This window comes from Balaenoptera musculus, chromosome 3 (assembly GCF_009873245.2).
Source record: "Balaenoptera musculus isolate JJ_BM4_2016_0621 chromosome 3, mBalMus1.pri.v3, whole genome shotgun sequence".
Taxonomy (NCBI): Eukaryota; Metazoa; Chordata; class Mammalia; order Artiodactyla; family Balaenopteridae; genus Balaenoptera; species Balaenoptera musculus.
In genome coordinates this window covers 150,720,549-150,738,880 of record NC_045787.1, presented here as the reverse complement: position 1 = coordinate 150,738,880, position 18,332 = coordinate 150,720,549, and the positions used below count along the sequence as shown (strand labels likewise).

The 18,332-nt window shown below is 60.3% G+C and overlaps 3 protein-coding genes across 7 annotated transcripts in view; 1 reads left to right on the top strand and 2 right to left on the bottom strand.

The window, feature by feature from the left end:
• Window positions 1–344: 344 nt before the first annotated feature.
• DBN1 (drebrin 1) lies at window positions 345–15,107 on the top strand. Of its 3 annotated transcripts, XM_036845739.1 has the most exons (15): window positions 345–994; window positions 5,655–5,710; window positions 6,299–6,411; window positions 6,592–6,666; window positions 6,746–6,892; window positions 7,032–7,109; window positions 7,347–7,498; window positions 7,587–7,650; window positions 10,888–10,947; window positions 11,036–11,159; window positions 11,924–12,061; window positions 12,403–12,573; window positions 12,958–13,643; window positions 13,952–14,054; window positions 14,232–15,107. In XM_036845739.1, exons 1-15 carry the CDS (start codon window positions 570–572, stop codon window positions 14,300–14,302), a joined length of 2,463 nt encoding a protein of 820 aa, XP_036701634.1. In that variant the 5' UTR covers window positions 345–569; the 3' UTR covers window positions 14,303–15,107. The 3 variants fall into 3 exon arrangements, with proteins under 3 accessions (XP_036701634.1, XP_036701633.1, XP_036701635.1); XM_036845738.1 differs by lacking the exon at window positions 11,924–12,061 and having other exon boundaries at window positions 360–994; XM_036845740.1 differs by lacking the exons at window positions 345–994; window positions 11,924–12,061 and adding an exon at window positions 2,156–2,257 and having other exon boundaries at window positions 5,635–5,710.
• A 306-nt stretch (window positions 15,108–15,413) lies between these two features.
• The window catches only part of PRR7 (proline rich 7, synaptic), a 9,307-nt gene continuing 6,388 nt past the window's right edge, over window positions 15,414–18,332 (bottom strand). The window contains exons 2-3 of the mRNA XM_036846650.1: window positions 16,211–16,864; window positions 15,414–15,987 (exon numbers count right to left, since the gene is read on the bottom strand). Of these exons, the coding sequence (XP_036702545.1) occupies window positions 15,590–15,987; window positions 16,211–16,622 (810 nt within the window). The 5' untranslated portion in view covers window positions 16,623–16,864 and the 3' untranslated portion in view covers window positions 15,414–15,589. The remainder of the gene's footprint in view (window positions 15,988–16,210; window positions 16,865–18,332) is intronic.
• Window positions 16,729–18,332, bottom strand: part of GRK6 (G protein-coupled receptor kinase 6) — a 27,424-nt gene continuing 25,820 nt past the window's right edge. For 2 of the 3 annotated variants that reach the window (XM_036846643.1, XM_036846648.1), the window contains one exon: window positions 16,729–16,864. Coding sequence is in view for 1 of the 3 variants with exons in the window: in XM_036846646.1 (XP_036702541.1) it covers window positions 16,844–16,864 (21 nt within the window). In the remaining 2 variants the exon portion in view is untranslated. The remainder of the gene's footprint in view (window positions 16,865–18,332) is intronic. The other variant, XM_036846646.1, reaches the window with a different exon arrangement.

The window sequence follows — 18,332 nt, the reverse complement described above, 5'->3', positions numbered from 1 at the left end:
GTAGGGCAGGGATGGGGTAGAGGTTGGCAATGTTGGGGTAAGGAGCTGAGAATGGTCTAGGAGGCAGGGATGGAGGGGTGTGGTTGGGAACAGGGATCAGAATGGGAACAGGATAGGTTGGAAAGAGGAAGGTGCAGCTAGGGGTGGGGTCTGATGAATGGGTAGGGGGTGTGTGCTAAGCATGGGGTTGGGAGTGGGGCTGGAGCTGGGAGGGGACAGAAATGGTGGGGGATTTGGGGATGAAGACAGCAGTGGACAGTGATGGGGATGGACTAGGAATGGGCCTTTCAGAGGTGGGGATGGGCTGCAGATGGGCCAGGGGTGGCTGGCACGGGAATTGGGTTGGGGCTGGAGGTTGGGATGGACCAGGGATAGGGGTGAGGCTGGGTGGAGATAAATTAAGGACGGAGTGGGGCTGGGCCGGATTGGAATGGAGTGGATTTGGGATTGGGACCGGGAGCTGGAAAGGAGAGGGATGAAGCTGGGCCTGGATAGGGATTGGAGAGGTGGGGACGGGGCTAGGTTTGTGGCTGGGGACACCACAGGTGAGAATTTGGGACACGGGAAGAATGGCCCCGCGCAGAAGAGTACACCCGCCCGGGCGCGGGGCGCAGATACTGACGGCGAGGGGCGTGGGGGCGCCCCGGGGCAGGCCGGGAAGGGGGGGCGGGCCTCCCCTGGGCCGGGTCGGGGCGGCGCTAGGACCGAGCGCGCGGAGGGAGCGAGCCGGGCGGAGCCAGCGCCCCCCGCCCCCCGCCGGCCGGCTCCCCTCCCCCGGCCGCTGGCTCGCTCGGCTCGCAACGCTGCAGAGGCTCCGAGGCGGCGGCGGCGCGGCGACTCCCTCTTTCCCTCCCTCCTTCTCCGTCCGTCCGTGCGTCTGTCCGTTCGGCCTCGGTCCGGCCCGCAGCATGGCCGGCGTCAGCTTCAGCGGCCACCGCCTGGAGCTGCTGGCGGCGTACGAGGAGGTGATTCGGGAGGAGAGCGCGGCCGACTGGTGAGCCCCCGCCCCCGCCCCCCAGCCCCTTTGTCCCCGCGCCGCCGCGCCTTTGTTTCCACCCGGCCCCGTCGCCCCGCAGCCGGGAGGGAGGGGGAGACCCCGAAATGGTGCAGCGGCCCGGGAGAGCCAGGGAGGGGCTGCCTTTGTGCGCGCCGGGGGAGGGGCCGGGCCAGGCGGGGCACCGGCGGGCCCCAAGCGCCCGGAGGCGGCCCCAGCCGCGCGGTGGGAGCGGTGGCCGGACGCGGGCTGGAGAGACGCAGGGTCCAGATGTGTGGCCCGGGGCCTCCCGGCCTTATGGAAGCCCATCCCCCGCCCCCTCCCCTTTGCCTCGGGCCGGGCAGACAGGTGTGCACGGGCGGCCAAGGGCACCTTTGCCACCTTTGAGCGGGCGAGGACCGGGCAGGGACCGAGCTAGCAGAGCCAGCGCAGCCTACCCGGCCCAACCCGGCCCCGGCCACAGCACAAAGGAAAGCTAGGGCGGGGGAGGAGCAGAGCGGGCTGGGGGCCGGGGCGCCCCGCCCACCGGGGGGCCTCTCGGAGTTGGGGTGTGATGGAAAGACGTTCATTGCCGCAGGGCCACCGCCAAGTGACTCCTGTTCCCCTCAGGGGTCGAGGAGGAGGCAAGGATAAGTGCTCTCCTCGATGCCAAAGGGATTGCAGGGAGTAGGCAGCTGGGCTGGGACATGCCAAAGGAACTGAACTGCCTGCCTAGGGGGCCAGGTGGGGTCCCTGGGAGGAAGCCCCCAGGCGCACCACTCTGCAGGAGTTCCCAGAGAATGATGAGGGGGTGAATGGATCCACTGAGCTCCTAGTCCTTTGGCCCAGGGGCAAGGGGCTCTCAGCTCCTCTGTGGGGGAGGAGCTGGGCTGCCCTCTCCTCCCTCCCCAGCTGTTGTCTCCCCCTAGGCTGTGGGAGGGGTTGGACCACCTGCTCTGGGGCTGGAGTCCCCAGGGTGGCAGGAAAGCCAGGGGGTTTCACACTGCCCCATTCAGGAATCATCATCCCCCCAAGATACTCTTCTCCTGGGGCAGATGCCCATTCTGTTCCCTAGGGCTCTTCTCTCCTTGGCAGGCAGGAAACACAAAGTGAAGGCAGGTCTGAGGGACCTCACTTGGGCTGGCCTCACCCTCATGCTGGGAGGACACTGACCTGGGGGCTGGAGGAGGGGACAAGATGGCCAGGCATCCATGCCACAGTACTGCAGCACTGGCGGGCGGCCAGGCCTGGAGGGATGGACGTGAGAGACAAGCAAGCTCTCCTGTCCTGCGGGTCAGTCACAGGAGAGGCCAGCACAGGCTAAGCGGGCAAGCGGCCCATCCGTTGTCCCAGCCCTGCCCCAGGGGGACTGACATCATGGGAGGAGTTCAGGGCAAGTGGCTGGCTTGGCCTGGTGGAGGAGCTGGCCTTGGGATATGGGCCATGCCTGGAGAGAGGCACAGCCCACCTCGGGACCCTTGCCCTCCAGTCTGGGGGTGCTGCCTGCCACCACCCCATTTACCCCTACCTTCCCAAAGGCAAAGCTCCCACAGCCACTGCTGGCCCACATCCTGCTCAGCAGAGGCCTGGGCTCCCACCACCCAGCAGCATCCATGTGGCCAAAGTGAGTTATTCATCACTGGCGTGCCTCACCCCTCCCCCACCCCAATCTGTGTTGTGTGTGGGACACACACAGATGTACACGTGCACCGTCATACATACATACATTTGCTCACTCCCAAGGGCCCAGATAAACATTTGGTAGAAAGGATGTGAGGATCACCCTGCAGAAGGGGACATGAGGGTCCCCAGCACCTAGCACAGAACCAGGGGTACAGTGGGGTCTCAAGATTCAGGGGCAGACCCTGCACTCAGAGGCTGGAGGAGGGCGTCTTGGGTAAAATTGCTGTCTGGGCAAACGGGGCTTGGCACTGCCCTCCCTTACCTTACCTCTGAGTGGGGAGTAGGGGTGGGGGAGTTCACTCCTAGGTGGCTCACTCTGAAATGGACTGCTGCCCTGATGCTGGCAGCAGGGGACCCAGGAAGTCAGATTGTGTAGTGAAAAGAACTAGTGTTGTCCTGGATGTGACCCGACTCGCTATGTAACCACACTAGTCTCTGCTCCTCTCTGGTCCTCTTGAAAAGAGGAAAAGGGGATTGGGCTCAGCCATACCTGGGATACCCAAGGCCCTTCCAGTTCTAATATCCTGAGAGTGTGATTGTCCTGAAGAATCCACCTGCCCTGAGCCCCCCATCCTCAGCTGACCCCAGGATCTCCCTGGAGCTGCTACATTCCAGCTCCCACCTCACCCCAGTCCACTTTCTCTGGCCGAGATGGTTTCTCAGAGTTTTGTCTCAATATTGCAAACACCTTCTGGAGCTGCTCTGTGCTCTGTGTTGAAGGACTGAGTTAGATGTCCCACCTTCACGAAGCTTATAGTTCAGGACAGTGTCTGTCTCCAGGGGTTGGAGGTGGTGAGACATGTAGATTCCTGCCCCCCTCCATCCTGGTTCCTTGCAGTTTCACCAGCTCCCACCCACCCAAGGCTCAGGCCACCTCGAATGTGTTTGAGAAGCACTGGTGGTCTAGTGAGATCTGGGGCAGGCTCAGGTGCCTCTTCCCGTCCCTGCTGGAGTGTGGTAAGCGCTTTGGGGAGGTGCAGCGCAGGGCAGGGCTTCATGGGAGCTGGCATTGGGTCCCTGAGAGATTTCAGTCAGGGATGGGCATGGGGTGGAGAAACAGGTCTGGCCTCCCTGTGAAGGGAACCACATATGCAGAGGCTCCAGGGTGGGAAATATCCAGAACTGTGCTGGGAATCAGGGAGCCATCCAATGTGACCGGAGTGTATGGTATGGATACGGAGGTCTGGCTGGAAAGGCAGGTGGGCGGAGCTCAGGGTTGAAGGCCTGCTGAAACCTTTGAACTTAGCTATGGTTTCCACCAGGTAAGGGCCAGGGCTGCAGCAGGAAAGGTGGCTGGAGGTGGGTAGGCAAGGAGTAAAGAATGGAAGGGGCAGGGTCCTGGGAGGAGCCAGGGTCCCTCAGAGAGCCTAGGAGAGGCTGACAAGTCACCCCAGGGAGGTGTGATGGCCAGAGCAGTGTCTGGGAGCCAGGGTCTTGGAGTTCTGCCTCAGTTTCTCATCTGTGGAATGGAGAAGGGAAGACCCTGCTTCTCTAAGGGCCTTTTGTTCCCAGTGGTGGGTTAGGGCAGCCAGACAGGTGGTGGGACAGCTGTGTTGAGAAGCAGCTGCCAGGACTGTAGCCTGGGCAACAGTTGGACCAGGAGCTCCTGGCCCCACAGCCCACCTGTGTCCCTTTCAGGAGGGAGGGATCCCGAGAAGCAGGGGGCTGGGGGCCCATTTGGCTCTGGCAGTGACTTGTGCTGACCTCATGGGGCTGGGCCTGGACCAGGCCCTCCCTGCTCCCTCCTTGCTCCGCCCTCCTCCCTCCTCCCTCTCCCCCTTCCTTCCTCTTCCCTCTCTCCCTTCCTCCCTCTTCTCTCCTCCCTCTTTCCTTCCCTCCCATTTCCCTTCCTGTCTCCCCGCTCCTTCATTTTCTCTTCATCCCTTCACTTCCCTCCCTTCTCTTGTCTTCTCTTTCTGCCTCCTGCTCGCTTTCTCTTCTGCATCTCCCTGGTGCTCCTGCCTCCTCTCCTCCTAGCCCCCTACCTTGGCAGTAAGGAAAGGGGAGCTTGGGGGAGGGGCTGAGCCTCCTGCACCTCCGGAACATGACCTTTATTCCTGGCCCCAAGCCTGTCCTCCAGGTGGGTCCTGGGGAGGAGACATCTCTCTCTTCCCTTCTGTGAAATGGAAGCCACTGGAAGTGCTGTGCCACTGCTACCTGTGAAGAAAAAGCTAGGGAGGAGGAGGAAGGAGGAAGGCTGCTAGGTCAGCTTTCTGCCAAAGCTGAGAGGGAAGGAAAGGCCAGCAGTCCCAAGAGGCCAGAGCCTCAGCTAGGGCGGAGGAGGCCTAGGGCTGGAAGGCCAGGAGAGCACATTCACCCAGGGGCTGGAGTCCAGGCAGGAGTGACCACGGTGACCTCATCCCCATTTCAGAGAGACTGAGATTGAGACTGAGGGCGTGTCCCCTTGGGGTCCTTTGTGTTCAGGAGGATGCAGCTGGGGTGGGCCAGTCGCGTGCCAATTGCTGGGTTGCCATAGTTACCAGGGGATGCCCAGAGCTGAACAGCATCAGGTTCTCTCTCCCCATCCCCCTCGATGTGGGGGGAGGGGCAGTGGGTACTGAGGCACGCGCCAGGTAGGTTCCTGGCAACGGCCAATGGGGATGAGGAGCGGTAGCCAGGGAACGGTAACCAAGGAACCGTCGCCTTGGAATCTCCATCTCACACCGCTGGCTGGGTTGCAGGCTGCTAGGGCCAGGGCTCCGAGGACGCAACACACTGGCTCACTGGAAGCAAGCGACTGGGCAGCGATTTCTTCCCCACTGCCTGCTCCCCACCTGACTCAGGCCTCCCTCCATCAGATCCCGGACTGTCCCCCACTGGATTCCAGCCTGAAATGGTGCTTAGCCCTGTTGTCATGGCGACAAGGCTTAAGTGCTGGGCTGGAACCCCCCTCCTGTCCTGCCCCCTCTGTGTCCCTCCTACCCCGGAGAGCCGTCTCCACCCAAAATTGGCTGCCTGGGCCCTGACAGTTCTCCCAGCCACCCCTCCCTCTCCCCAGGGCTCTGTACACATATGAGGATGGCTCAGATGACCTCAAGCTTGCAGCGTCAGGAGGTAAGAATTCCAGCCATTCCTTTGCCTTCCTCTCCTTCCTCCCCGCTCCCTCCTCCGGTTGTTTTCTTCCCCATCCGCCTGGCTCCAGGCCACCTCGCTGCCTGCGTCCAGCGGACCCACACTTGTCTGGCCAAGTGTCCTTCCTGTGGTTATCCCTAAGATCCCCAGGGTGGGGAGGGAGGGAGACTTGTTTCCTGTTTGATTATGAGAAGACTGAGCCTCAGAGAGGGAGAGTGACTTGCCCAAAGTCACACAGCTAGGCGGGAACGGGCCTGGCAGGGATGGCCCAGATCACCCCACTTTCTTGAGAGCCCTAAAAGGTTTTATTTTACCTCAGTGGGTGCCAGCCCCGCGTGAGACTTGGTGTGTGAAGAACACTTCCTCAGTTCTTCCCCAAGGTCCTGGGGGATTCAGAGGCAAAGCTCACACCTGCCTGCTGCCTCTTTCACACCAACACAGAACTCTGGGACTTCCAGATCTCTGGCGGTGCCTGCAGAGCCCACAAGAGGAGTCTTTGCTTTGGGTTCCAGGCCCTTTGTGGGGGAGGGATTCAGGAGATGGGGCCTGACACCCTCCTGATTCCCCCAGATGGGGGCTTGCAGGAGCTCTCTGGCCACTTTGAGAACCAGAAGGTGATGTATGGCTTCTGCAGCGTCAAGGACTCCCAGGCTGCTCTGCCGAAATACGTGCTCATCAACTGGGTATGCAGCTATGGGCTGGGGAAGGGAGCCGAAGGCCCAAGAACGGTTATCCTCCATCCCACTCCACTCACTGACACTGCTGGAGAGAACCCCACTAGTCCCGGGAAGAGCGCCCTGGGCCTCAGCCTGCCGCCAACTCTTGTCCTTTCCCGACGCCCCCTTTTGCTGGGTACTTTGCAGGTTGGCGAAGATGTGCCTGATGCCCGCAAATGTGCTTGTGCCAGCCACGTGGCTAAGGTGGCCGAGTTCTTCCAGGTGCGAGTGGGGTCAGGGCTCAAGGGGGTGGTGATGGGAGGGAGCCCTGCTGCCTGAACACGCCTTCCTCCTGCTGCAGGGCGTCGATGTGATCGTGAACGCCAGCAGTGTGGAAGACATAGATGCGGGCGCCATCGGGCAGCGGCTCTCCAACGGGCTGGCACGGCTTTCCAGCCCCGTGCTGCACCGACTGCGGCTACGTGAGGATGAGAACGCCGAGCCGGTGGTCAGTGTGCGCCCCAGGCAGGCAGGCCCTGCCCAGGGCTCCGCCGTCCGGTTCCTCTCAGTCCTCACCCTTTGCGTGTGGGGGCTCCTGAGCACTCGGCCCGTGGGCTTCGCTCACGCCAGGCCGCTTGACTCTGCAGGGCACCACCTATCAGAAGACTGATGCAGCTGTGGAGATGAAGCGGATTAACCGCGAGCAGTTCTGGGAGCAGGCCAAGGTGTGGACCCTGACCCCGGCCTGCTGGCTGAGCTGCCCCTCCCTGTCCTGACCCCATGGGGCAGCTCTGCCTTCTCTCCCTAAGCGCCTCCCTTCAGCAGCCTGGCCCGTCCTACGTGCTTCCCCTACTGAGGGAGCAAGCCCCTGAATTCTCAGAACCCTGGGTTGGGGATGGGCTGGAGGGCTGGGGCGGGCCCCGGGCTCAGGGCCTGCACTGCCTTGGCACGGGGTGCTGCAGAAGGAGGAGGAGCTGCGGAAGGAGGAGGAGAGGAAGAAGGCTCTGGATGAGAGGCTCAGGTTTGAGCAGGAGCGGATGGAGCAGGAGCGGCAGGAGCAGGAGGAGCGGGAGCGGCGCTACCGGGAGCGGGAGCAGCAGATCGAGGAGCACAGGTGCGCCCCGCCCCACCCCCCCCCCGGGCCCTGGGCCTCCGGCCCCGAGTGGCCCGTCCTGAAGGGCTCCCTGCGCCTTTCATTCCAGGAGGAAACAACAGACTTTGGAAGCAGAGGAGGCCAAGAGGCGGTTGAAGGAGCAGTCCATCTTCGTAAGTTCTTAGTCGGGGTTCCTGTCTCCTGGTGAGGGAAGTGAGGATGGTCCCTGTGTTCCTGGGCCTCTTGCGGGGGGAGTAAGTGTCTTGGGGACAGTGCTGGGCATTCTGGGTACTGCTGCATGGGCACGGGGTATCATGCAGTGTCAGGCCTGGTACCTGATCGTGTGGGGTTCTGTTCCCTGGCTGTGGAAAGAGACCTCCTTGGAGAAGCTAATACTCTAGACTGAAAGAGAAAATCTACCTTGACCCAGACCCTCACTGGCCAGGCTCCTCCTGCCCCCTCCCAGCAGGGCCTGAGGGGCTCGAGGTGGATTAGACATGCTTCCTGCCCTTATGGGGCTCGAGGCCTGGTCCCCACAGCAAGAGTGCTGCAGAGCCATTGAATGAATCTGGGCTGGTGTTCTGAGCATCTATATACAAGTGTGTGTAGTGTCTCTTTGAGAACAGGCGCTCGTTCCAGGGGTGCTGGCTGAACCTCCAAACATTGGGATGGCCCATAGGGTCATCATGATTGACCCTTTCAAAATCACAGTGGAGTCAAATCTTCATGCTTTGAATTGAATTTTATACTTGAGCAATAGCTAAGGTCATTCAAAGCTGAGCATGGTAGAGTTTAGGACAGGAGGTGGGCAGTAGTCGTCTGGACTGGGACTGTGACGGGTAGCCGTTGGGCCCTGGGGACTCAAACAGGCTCCAAGGTCGCGCCCACAGGGGGCTGGCCGGACGGCCCTGCCGGCACTGGCGTTAACGGCTGTCATAGGTCATTCCACTCACATTAGCCCCTGGGGGTGGAGAGGACATCCGGTTAGTAAGCTGCAGCCTCATTCATTCAGCAAACCCTTGCCACCTGCCACGTGCTGGTGTGAGAAACATGGTGGAGAACAAGATGAACAAGGCTCTTTTACAATTAATTGATGAATTAGTTTATTTTTAATTGCGGCAAAGTGTACATAACATAAAACGTACCATATTGACCATTTTTCAGTGTACGGTTCTGTGGTGTTAAGTGTATTTATATTGTACAACCATCACCACTGTTGATCTCCGCAATTTTCTTCATCTTCCCATACTGAATCTCTGTACCCATTAAACACTAACTCCCCATTGCCCCCTCCCCCAGCCCCTGGCAACTGCTTTCTGCTCTCTGTGTTTAAGAATGTGACTACTCAAAGTACCTTGTATGGGTGGAATCATGCAGTTATTTTACCTTTTGTGACTGGCTTATTTCATTTAGCATAACATCTTCAAGGTTTATCCATGCATCAGAATGTCTTTTCTTTTGAAAGCTGTTAATATTCCATTGTATATGTATACCAGATTTTGTTCATCCGTTCAGAGCAAGTTCTTTTTGAAAAAGCTTATTTTTATGGAAAATTTCACATACATACACAAAAGTAGAAAGAATAGTATAGTGAACCCACTGAACTGATTGCTCATCTTCACCAATTACCAGTGTTTCAGGCAAAGGCTTACAGTGTCACACCATTATTTTATAGTCTCATCTGACCCTTCAAGTGTGGCTCATGTGACAGTGACAGTAGGTGTTTTAGCAGGTCACTGTGGTTACCCTGCAACTTCAGGTCCTCTGAGGGAGTTCCCACATGAGAAACTTTGGAATTTAGAACCATGAAGTGCTTTATATTGGCTTAAGGAGCTATTCTGCTTTCTCTCTTCTGATAAGAATTGCATTCCTTACGTGAGTTCCCTTTTTGCCTGGGATGCCAGGGAGCTTCCATTTATCTGAAGATGCTCAGGGATAGCAATGCTATTGACCTTTATGGTTAGTATATTGATGTCTTTCTCCAACCCCAAGCTCTAATTTGTTTCAGTGGTTTTCATAGTGTTATGTAGTTAAGGTTTTTGTGGTAAGCTGCCTCTGGTCCTTTTTTTGAACAAGGCAGAGGAACCTAGCAAGGTTATACTAGGCAGGGGCAGTGTAACAGCAAAGGCTGGTGGGATGTACATTTTTTGGGGAAGGCAAGGAGACTTCCCCAATGACTGGAGCCCGCTGGGAAATTTGGGAGGAGAGAGCAAGGTCAGAGGAGGAGTTTAGACTTCATTCTGGAAGACACAAAGTGGCAGTTGGGATGACAGCCCTCTTGAGGCTTTTGGTGTGATGAGTTCAACTGAGGAAACAGGTACGAACTGAACCTTGGGCTGGCCACTCACACACGTACGTGAGTTCTTATCCTGTATCACCCACAAAGGGTGGGGAGATGATCCAGAAACAGGAAATTATGACACAGTGTAATCTGTGGTGTATGCCTGGAACACCTCATGGGGACCCAGGGAAGGAAATGACCTGAATGGGCCAGGGACCCTTTCCCGAGGAGGCAGTACCCAAGCTGAGGCCGGAAGAAGGAAGAGCTGGACCTGGGGTGGGGGTCGGGCACTTGGGGAGAGAGATTCATCTCCCATGCCAAGGCACGGAGGTGGGAAGTTGTATGCATGTTCCAGGAACTGCAACTACATCATGCTGAGGAATTTATGCCTACATCTCACAGGGTGTGGGTGAGTCAGGGTGGGAGGGGAGCATTGTGAGAAGTGATGGACTAGATCAGGCAGGGAGAAGGGAACGTGGGCCAAGCAAAGGGGCCCCACCTACCTTTACTCCTGGGGTTGCAATCTCAAAACAGCGAGTGAAGTGGACATGTGAAGGGCAGTAGGGAGTGGTGGGGGCTGTGGTGAACTGGACAACACACACCCTATGGGCCGCTACAGTGCAGCTCTAGTCAATGGCTGCTTTGGGACACGCTGGCCTGTGTTGGCAGGGCTTCTGGCATTTCAAGAGAAACTGGAGACCCTGATCTCAGTAAGAAAACCTGATTTTTAAGTGATGGCGACTAACATTTTGAAAAGATACTTTCAGGTCTGTAGAGAAGAAATGGGGGGAAAGAGAACAAGGAGGCAGGGGACTAATGAAGAAGCCTCAGTCGTGTTACCAAGATCCAGGCAGCAGTGATGGAGGTGTGGTTGGCTAGGTGCGGTAGGTGTGGTAGGAGGTTGGAGAAAAGTAAGCTGCAAAGCAGGGAGTGCTCCTGGATGGCCCTGGGTGCCCAGGGGCCTGTCTGGACTGGAGATGAGGTGGCTGAGGACCTTGCAGATAGAAGGTGCTGTGTGACTGGGTCGTGAAAGTGGTTCCAGATAGTGGAGGAAACATGGGGGCTGTAAGAAAGCCAAGAGCTCCTGTGGGAGTGGGGTGCTCAGAACACCTTCCCTTTTGGTTTCCAGGGTGACCAGCGGGATGAGGAGGAAGAGACCCAGATGAAGAAGTCAGAATCGGAGGTAGAGGTGAGAGCCGGGGGGACCAGACATCTGAGTTTGGTAGGGCTGCCTCAGTTGGGCCCCGTCTGGCCTGACCCTTTCCATGTGCCCCCAGGAGGCAGCAGCCATTATTGCCCAGCGACCTGATAACCCACGGGAGTTCTTTAAGCAGCAGGAAAGAGTCGCATCGGCCTCCGCAGGCAGCTGTGATGTGCCCTCACCCTTCAACCACCGACCAGGTAGTCCCAGCTCCCACCCCCACCCAATCCCCACTCCTCAGGTTTTGGCCTTGAGCCTCTTTGGGACCTTTCTTGGAAGGGAAACCTTGCCCAAGGACCCCTTGGAGAAGGCAAGGCCAATCATCAGGTGTGCTTCCACCCACCACCTCCAGGTGGCAGGGCTGAGAAGGGCTCCGGCAGGGTCAGTGTTGGGCCTGGGCTGAGCAATTGGCTGTGCTAGAGCCATCTGGGCATTTCTCACAAGGGCTAAGGCATGCCCCTGGCTGCAAGGAGTAGCCCTGCTGGGGTTGAACTAGGTCTTATCTGAAGGGCTGTGGGTGCATGAGGAGTGGGCTCTTTCCCTGGTCCTGAGTTTGAGCAGCCTGGAGCCTGTACCCAGGGTTCCCTGTTTGGATTCTCCCTGTGCAGCTTCCACCTCTCCTTTAAGCCCCCTTCCGCTCCCTGTCTGCTGGTCTGTTTGCCCCTTCTGTGTGCTTGGCTCTGTGCTAGGGTTCCAGGGGTGGGGCAGGCTGTTCCGAGGCGTGGGCTGCCCTGAGGCTGGTTGCATTGTGGCGTATCAGGCTCTTTGCTGTGTGTGGCTGGTGTGGTGGAGTCATCTGTTGGCTTGAGGCTCTGGCCCAGCTTGGCTGAATGTGCGCCCTGGCTGAAGGCAGCTTAGACATCCAGGGCCAGGCTGGGGGTGGATGAGGCCTCGGGGTGGGGGTGGGGGAGACTGACCCTCTCTTGTCCTCTGTCTCTCTCTCTCTGTCTGTCTCTCTTGGCAGGTCGTCCGTACTGCCCTTTCATAAAGGCATCGGACAGTGGGCCTTCCTCCTCCTCCTCTTCCTCCTCCTCCCCTCCACGGACTCCCTTTCCCTATATCACCTGTCACCGCACCCCAAACCTCTCTTCCTCCCTCCCATGTAGGTAGCAGCCCCAGGCCTCCGTGGGGGGGTAAGGAGGGCCCCCCGCTTCCCAGCAGCCCCCCTGCCCTCACTCCCCCAGCCTGACTGCTGATCTCTGGTGTTTGTCCCCAGAGCAGGTACCGCCCGCCTCTTTCCCTTGGCCCTGAAGGGACACTGGCCCTTAGGGGCCTGGCTTACAGGGTCTGGAGCTGTGGTCTGGCCCCTGGGGGGCCTGGGGAGCTCCCAGCCCGGACCCAGACTCCAGAGAGGAGGGGCTGGTCAGGCCCCAAGGTGGACAATCCTGGTTCCACCTGGCTCCCTGGCCCTTACTGACCAGCCTAGGGGTTTTTGTTCCACAGGCAGCCACCTGGACAGCCACCGGAGGATGGTGCCTACCCCGATCCCTGCCCGGAGCCCATCTGACTCCAGCATGGCCTCTACCCCTGTCACTGAGCAGATCGAGCGGGCCCTGGATGAGGTTATGTCCTCGCAGCCTCCACCACTGCCACCGCCACCCCCAGCAGCCCAAGGTGTGTGAATGGCCCTAGCCCCTGGGCTGGGAACTCCAAATGGCCATGGTAACAACCCCCCAGGGATCTGGGCCAGACTGTACTGCCCTGGAAATGGCTGGGGCAGGGAGGAGCCCTGGTCAGACCTGCCCTCTCTGCACCTCAGTGTCTCCCTGGAGTGGGGATTGTGCCTTCCTCCCAGGGCTGCTGAGCGGTTGAAAGACACTAGGTAAAGGGGCAGTGGGGCCCAGTGGGTGCTAGAAGGCACTCTGCATGGAAGTCTTAGGGGAGGGCTTCTCTCCTGGACTCCTCAGTGGGTGGGCAGGGTACTGTAGGGTGCCTGCCCAGGGCCCGCATCCTTTCCTGAGAGCTGATCACATGTCTCCTCCATCTGTGCTTTGACAGAGACCCAGGAGCCCAGCCCCGGCCTGGATAGTGAAGAGACCCGCAAGGAAGCCAGAGCAGCAGACCCTCAGGCCTGGGCCAGCCCCCTGGAGGAGTCCCCTCAGGCACCAGAGCCTCCCCAGGGCCAAGGCAGCCCCACGGAGGACTTGATGTTCATGGCGTCTACAGAGCAGGCAGTCCTGGCTGCCTCTCTAGAGCCTGCCATGGCTGGAGCCTCTGCAGCTGACACCCCAGCAGCTGATGCCGTTGAAACCGACACTGCTGCTGCTGACACCAGTGTTGCCAACACCGTCACCCCTGCCACTGCCAGCCTCATTGACCTATGGCCTGGCAATGGGGAAGGGGCCTCCGTACCCCAGGCTGAGCCTAGGGCCCCCACACCACCCTCAGGTGCCGAAGTCACTCTGGCAGAAGTGCCCCTGCTGGACGAGGTGGCTCAGGAGCCACTGCCGCCGGCAGGTGAAGGCAGTGCCAACCTTCTCAATTTTGATGAGCTGCCTGAGCCACCAGCCACGTTCTGTGACCCAGGGGAGGAAGTAGAAGGGGAGCCCCTGGCTGCTCCCCAGGCTCCAACTCTGCCCTCAGCTCTAGAGGAGCTGGATCAGGAGCCGGAGCAGGAGCCGGAGCTGGAGCCAGAGCCCCACCTGCTGACCAATGGCGAGACCACCCAGAAGGAGGGGACCCAGGTGGGGCTGGGGCTGCCTGATGGGAGGGGAAGTGGTCAGGGCTGGAGCAGGGGGCTGACCCTGCCTTCCTTAGGCTTGCAGCAGTACCCTGCCCCCCTTCTCTGTGACCCACATCGTTGTGGGGGGGGAAGCTGTATTTCATTCCCCCTCCCTGGGCCAGCTCTGCTTTTATTCCCAAGGCAGGCATCTGTGTTTGCCTGGCAACCACTGATACAATCGCTGGTTGCTGGGGAAACGTGCTCAGGCCTGGTAGGTCAGCCCTAGTCCTGCTGGGTGGGACCCAGTGACATGGAGCTTTTCTCGTACAGGCCAGTGAGGGGTATTTCAGCCAATCACAGGAGGAGGAGTTTGCCCAATCGGAAGAGCTGTGTGCAAAGGCTCCGCCTCCTATGTTCTACAACAAGCCTCCAGGTAGTACTGGGATGGGTGATGGAGAAGAATTTGGGTGGCGGTGCTGTGTTCAAGTGTGGACAGGCAGCCCTCCCCCCGCCTGCCGCACAGCTGGCACAGCTCCCCAGGGTTGGGAGGGACACAGGCATGGATCTGCTGGGCCATCTCCTTAACTCCCCTCCCTTCTGCACACCATAGAAATCGACATCACCTGCTGGGATGCAGACCCGGTACCGGAAGAGGAGGAGGGCTTCGAGGGTGGCGACTAGCGGTGATGCTTGCCCTCAGGCTGCCCTCGCCAAGGCCGCCCACCTGCGCCGGCCTCTGGCCAGACGGCCCGCAGTGCCTGCACCTGCAGCAGCTCCGCCTGGCACCCACTCTGGATTCCGGCCCTGGCCGGGGACTTGGCCGCTTCCCTACCCACAGGGCCCTACTTTTACAGCTTTTCTCTCTTTTTTAAAGTTGATAGGAGACTTGTACAGTTGACTGGTTTTCCTCCCGTTGGTAGTTGAGATGCTGTTGCAAATTCCACCCCCTTCCCACCTGGTCCAGATTGTAGCTCTTAGTCCTCCCTGCTCACTCAGCTGGCCGGGGTGGAGGCCTCACCCTGCTTGGGGCCTGGCGTGGGGGGAAGTTCTGGTGGGAAAATGTTCCCCCCACCTCTTTTCCTAGTTTTCTGTTTCTTGGAAAAATATCACTTTGTATTCTCTGTCCAGGGCTTCAGATATTTTGCACGAATTTTAAAACATGGCAATAAATGGCTCGTGGGCTCTGGCTCCCTGGGACCCGCCCCCTCCCCCCTTCTCTTGACCCCTCCCCACCTGGCCCGAAGGAAGTAGCAGGCCCAGCTGGGGCCTCTCAGCTTCCTGGCCCTTTCCTGCCCCCTCCTGCTGGGCAGGTCCCAGGCTGGAGGCCCTAGGCGTGATTCAGGTCAGGGCTATGGGTGGCCCCTTTCCACCTCCTCCCTCTTTGCTTGGGTTCCTTTTTCACGTTCAGTAACTGTTTTTTGGAAAGCACAAACTTCTGTAACAGGTCGTGCTCATGTCTGTTAATAAAGAAATCCAGATCCCTTTGGGCCTGCTGCTCCGGGCCTCCAGGGGCTGATCTGGGGTGGACCGCCTGCCACGACCCCATTCCCAACTCTTCCCACTTCCAGGGCTGCAGGGGGCACCCTCACCAAGACCTCAAGGGCAAGGAAGGTGGGGTATGAGGCTCCCTGGGGAACCGGCCAGTGGTTTGAAGCAGGCAGACCTCAGGTTTAGTTCTACACCCTCAGGCCGGTTTGTAGCTGAAAGGCGCAACAAGGTTCGGTCCCGATAAGGCCGGGCACACCTGGCCGCCAGAACCTTGGGTGCAAGCAGTGGGTGCCCCCTCCGCTTGTACCAAACCAGATCACACACCTTTATTATCCTCAAAATGTAACAAACGGGGTAAGAAATCCCTCCCTCCCGCCCCACCCCCCCTCCCACCCACCTCCGCAGTCCAAGGGAAGCGTTTAAAAAGCCCCGCAATCAGGCCAGGAGTCCGCGGGTGGGGCCCGGGACGCCGGGCGCCCTCTATACGGCTGTAGTCCTCCCGAACAAGGGGATGGAGACCGGCAGGCGCCAAGCTCCGTGCTCCAGTGGCTCTCGGCTGTTGAGCTCCGAGTCGGTCCAGCTGGGGAAGACCCGACGGCTGCGGTCCGCCTGCAGGCAGAGCGCAGGGCAGGGCGGCGCGGGCCGCGGGGCACTGGGCAGGTGCAGCGCCGACGTGTAGCCCCGGTCCAGGAAGAGCGGCTTGTAGCTGGGCGGCGGCTGCTCCTGTTTCTCCGCGCTGTCGCGGCGGCTCAGAAAGGGCGTGACAATCTTGCGATAGAGGCCGCGCGTGTCCGTGAGCACCTCGCTGTAGGGCGGAGGCGGCTCGGCCATCAGCACCGCCTCTTCGTAGCACGGTGGCTTGGACGTGTCCGATTCCGCTGCGGAGTGGGAAGCGGTCCGAGGCCGTGAGGCTCTCCATCCTCAGCCACCCGCAGAGGCCTTGGCCAGCCGCCAACCCCAGACCCAACCCGCTCCCTCCTCCTAGGTTCTCAAGGAGGCTCCCCTGTGGAAGCCCCGCGGGTCAGCAGCGAGCCCGCCCCCTGCCGAGGCCTCGCCCACCCTAGTGGCCCAGGCTGCCCTCTGGCGGAGGTCGGTACTTACCTTGGCGCGGGTAGCTCCACGGCCGCGGCGGTACTGATAGGTGCGGCGGCGGTGGGTGCGGAAGCGCGTGGTGGTGTGCGTGCGGGTGCGCGTGCGGCTGCGCGGGCCCGTGGTGCAGCAGCGGGTGCACGTGCACGTGCTGGTGGGCGTGCGCCGGCGCCTCGAGACGGCCGCGGTGAGGTGGTGGCGGGGGCGCCAGGCCGGGGGGGCTCCCGGCCAGGCTGCCCTCGAGCTCAAGGGGCTCCAGCTCAAGGGCGCGCAGATTCTGCTCACGCAGCCGCTCCTCCTGGCGCCGTTTGAGGCGGCGGCGCAGGAAGCTGCAGAAGCAGCAGAGTAGGACGATGAGACCCCAGATGAGCCAGAAACCGGCAAAGCACGTGAGGAACGTGTAGGTGCCCTGGGACATAACCATGGCGGCGGCGCGAGCGGCGGGTCCTCGGCTGTTTCACTGGACAATGGGCTCCTCGACGTGGCCCCGGGCCCGCGCCAAGCTCCCAGATGCCGCCAGCGTCACTCGGGGACCCGCGGCCGGGGGCTGCCCGCAGCTGGGTTCAAGTCGTGCGCGCGCAGGCAGGAGGCAGCAGCAGCGGCGCCCGCTCCTTCCCATGGCGCCGGCAGGCACGCTGGCGGGCCTCACCCGGGGCCGCGCGGGACCTGTGGGACAGACACAGGGCGCAGTGAAGGCGCGCTGTAGCCCCGGACGACTTCCCTGCCCGCGCCGGTGCCCTGCGCAATCCCGGGGAAGCCTCCTCTGTGGAACCTCCGCACTCCGCGGGGCCCGGTGACGTCACCGGGATGACGTCACGCTCCGAGGTTTCCCCCGTAGGGCTTTCCCGTATCTGAGTCCCGGCCGCCGCCGCCTCCCAGCCGAGGTGACTCCAGGCAGGCCAGCAGGGGGCGCGTGAAGGCCAGGTTCGGCCTCAGTGAGAACGGGAGATTTACCATCCGCATCCCCGGGGTGCAGGGTACCCCAGCTCCGAAAGGGCTTGAGAGGCCCATAGGCAGACTCCCAGGGCGCTGAAGGGGAGCCATGGCGCGGTTGTTTTGCGGCGGAGAAAAGGTGGTCCACATCCTAGGCCCCACAAGCAGCCCGCCGGTGCCCAGGTTCAGCCCTATGCATACACACCTGGCAGCCCCTAGCGCCCTAGGCCTTGTATCCGCTCCCAACCCTGGATGTACAAAGCGTGGAACATTCCGGACCGCACCGCGGCTTCCTGGTTGTCTCAGCTCTTGTAGGGGGGGATCGGGCGGGTGGTTCCCGCGGCTACTGCGTGCTACCAGCCTGTCTTTGTCTGAGCCCAACGCGCCGCCGAGCGTGGGCCGTTCCCTCTTTTCCTTTACTCTAGGCGCCTCCGCTCGCTGAATCCCAGCTCCGTCTCCGCGTCCTCAGCCTCCTACCCATGCGCAGCCCCACTTGGCCCTGCCCTTCTAGCTCCAGGCCGCCATGTCTCTTCCCCCAATTCCTTTCCCTCTCTGCAGAGGGTAGGAAAACTAGCTCAAGTAATTGGTACCACCTGGTTCCACATCACTCCAGATGGGCACCTCTAGTTCCATCTCCTCTCCACAGCCAGGGTTGAGAGGGGAACCTTGCATCCTAAGAGGTATGTAGGAGGGAGCCCTGACTGAGGAGGGACAGGCGACTGTTCACCACCCCCTCAGAACAGGAATGACCCCTTCCTGACTGCCTTATACCCAGGGTCTTTCACATACAACCCTTTGGGGTAACAAATTATTCCTGTTTTACAGATTTTACACAATTAGCTGTGTGGATGGCAGTTGACGGTTCCATAATTTGAACCCAAGCCTGGCCACAAAACCCTAGCCTGGGGTGGGAGAGTGCTGCTGCTTGAGCTACTTTGTGGGTCTCTTCCAGGAGCCCCATGGACCCCCCATCCTCAGCATGCCCAACCAAGGCACACATGCATTCAGCTCTGGGGGCCACAGTGGGCCTGAGCCCCAAGCTGGGGACCCCACGTTAAGTTGACTTAGAGTGGTCTGAGAGCAAGCTGGGGGGAAGCCAGGCCACACGGGCCACCCCACACTTCTCCCCCAGATGGCTCCTTTCTGACTCCGTGACTGCTTTGTGCCATGTGCCATTGGTGCCCGTGCCAGTCCCTTTCTC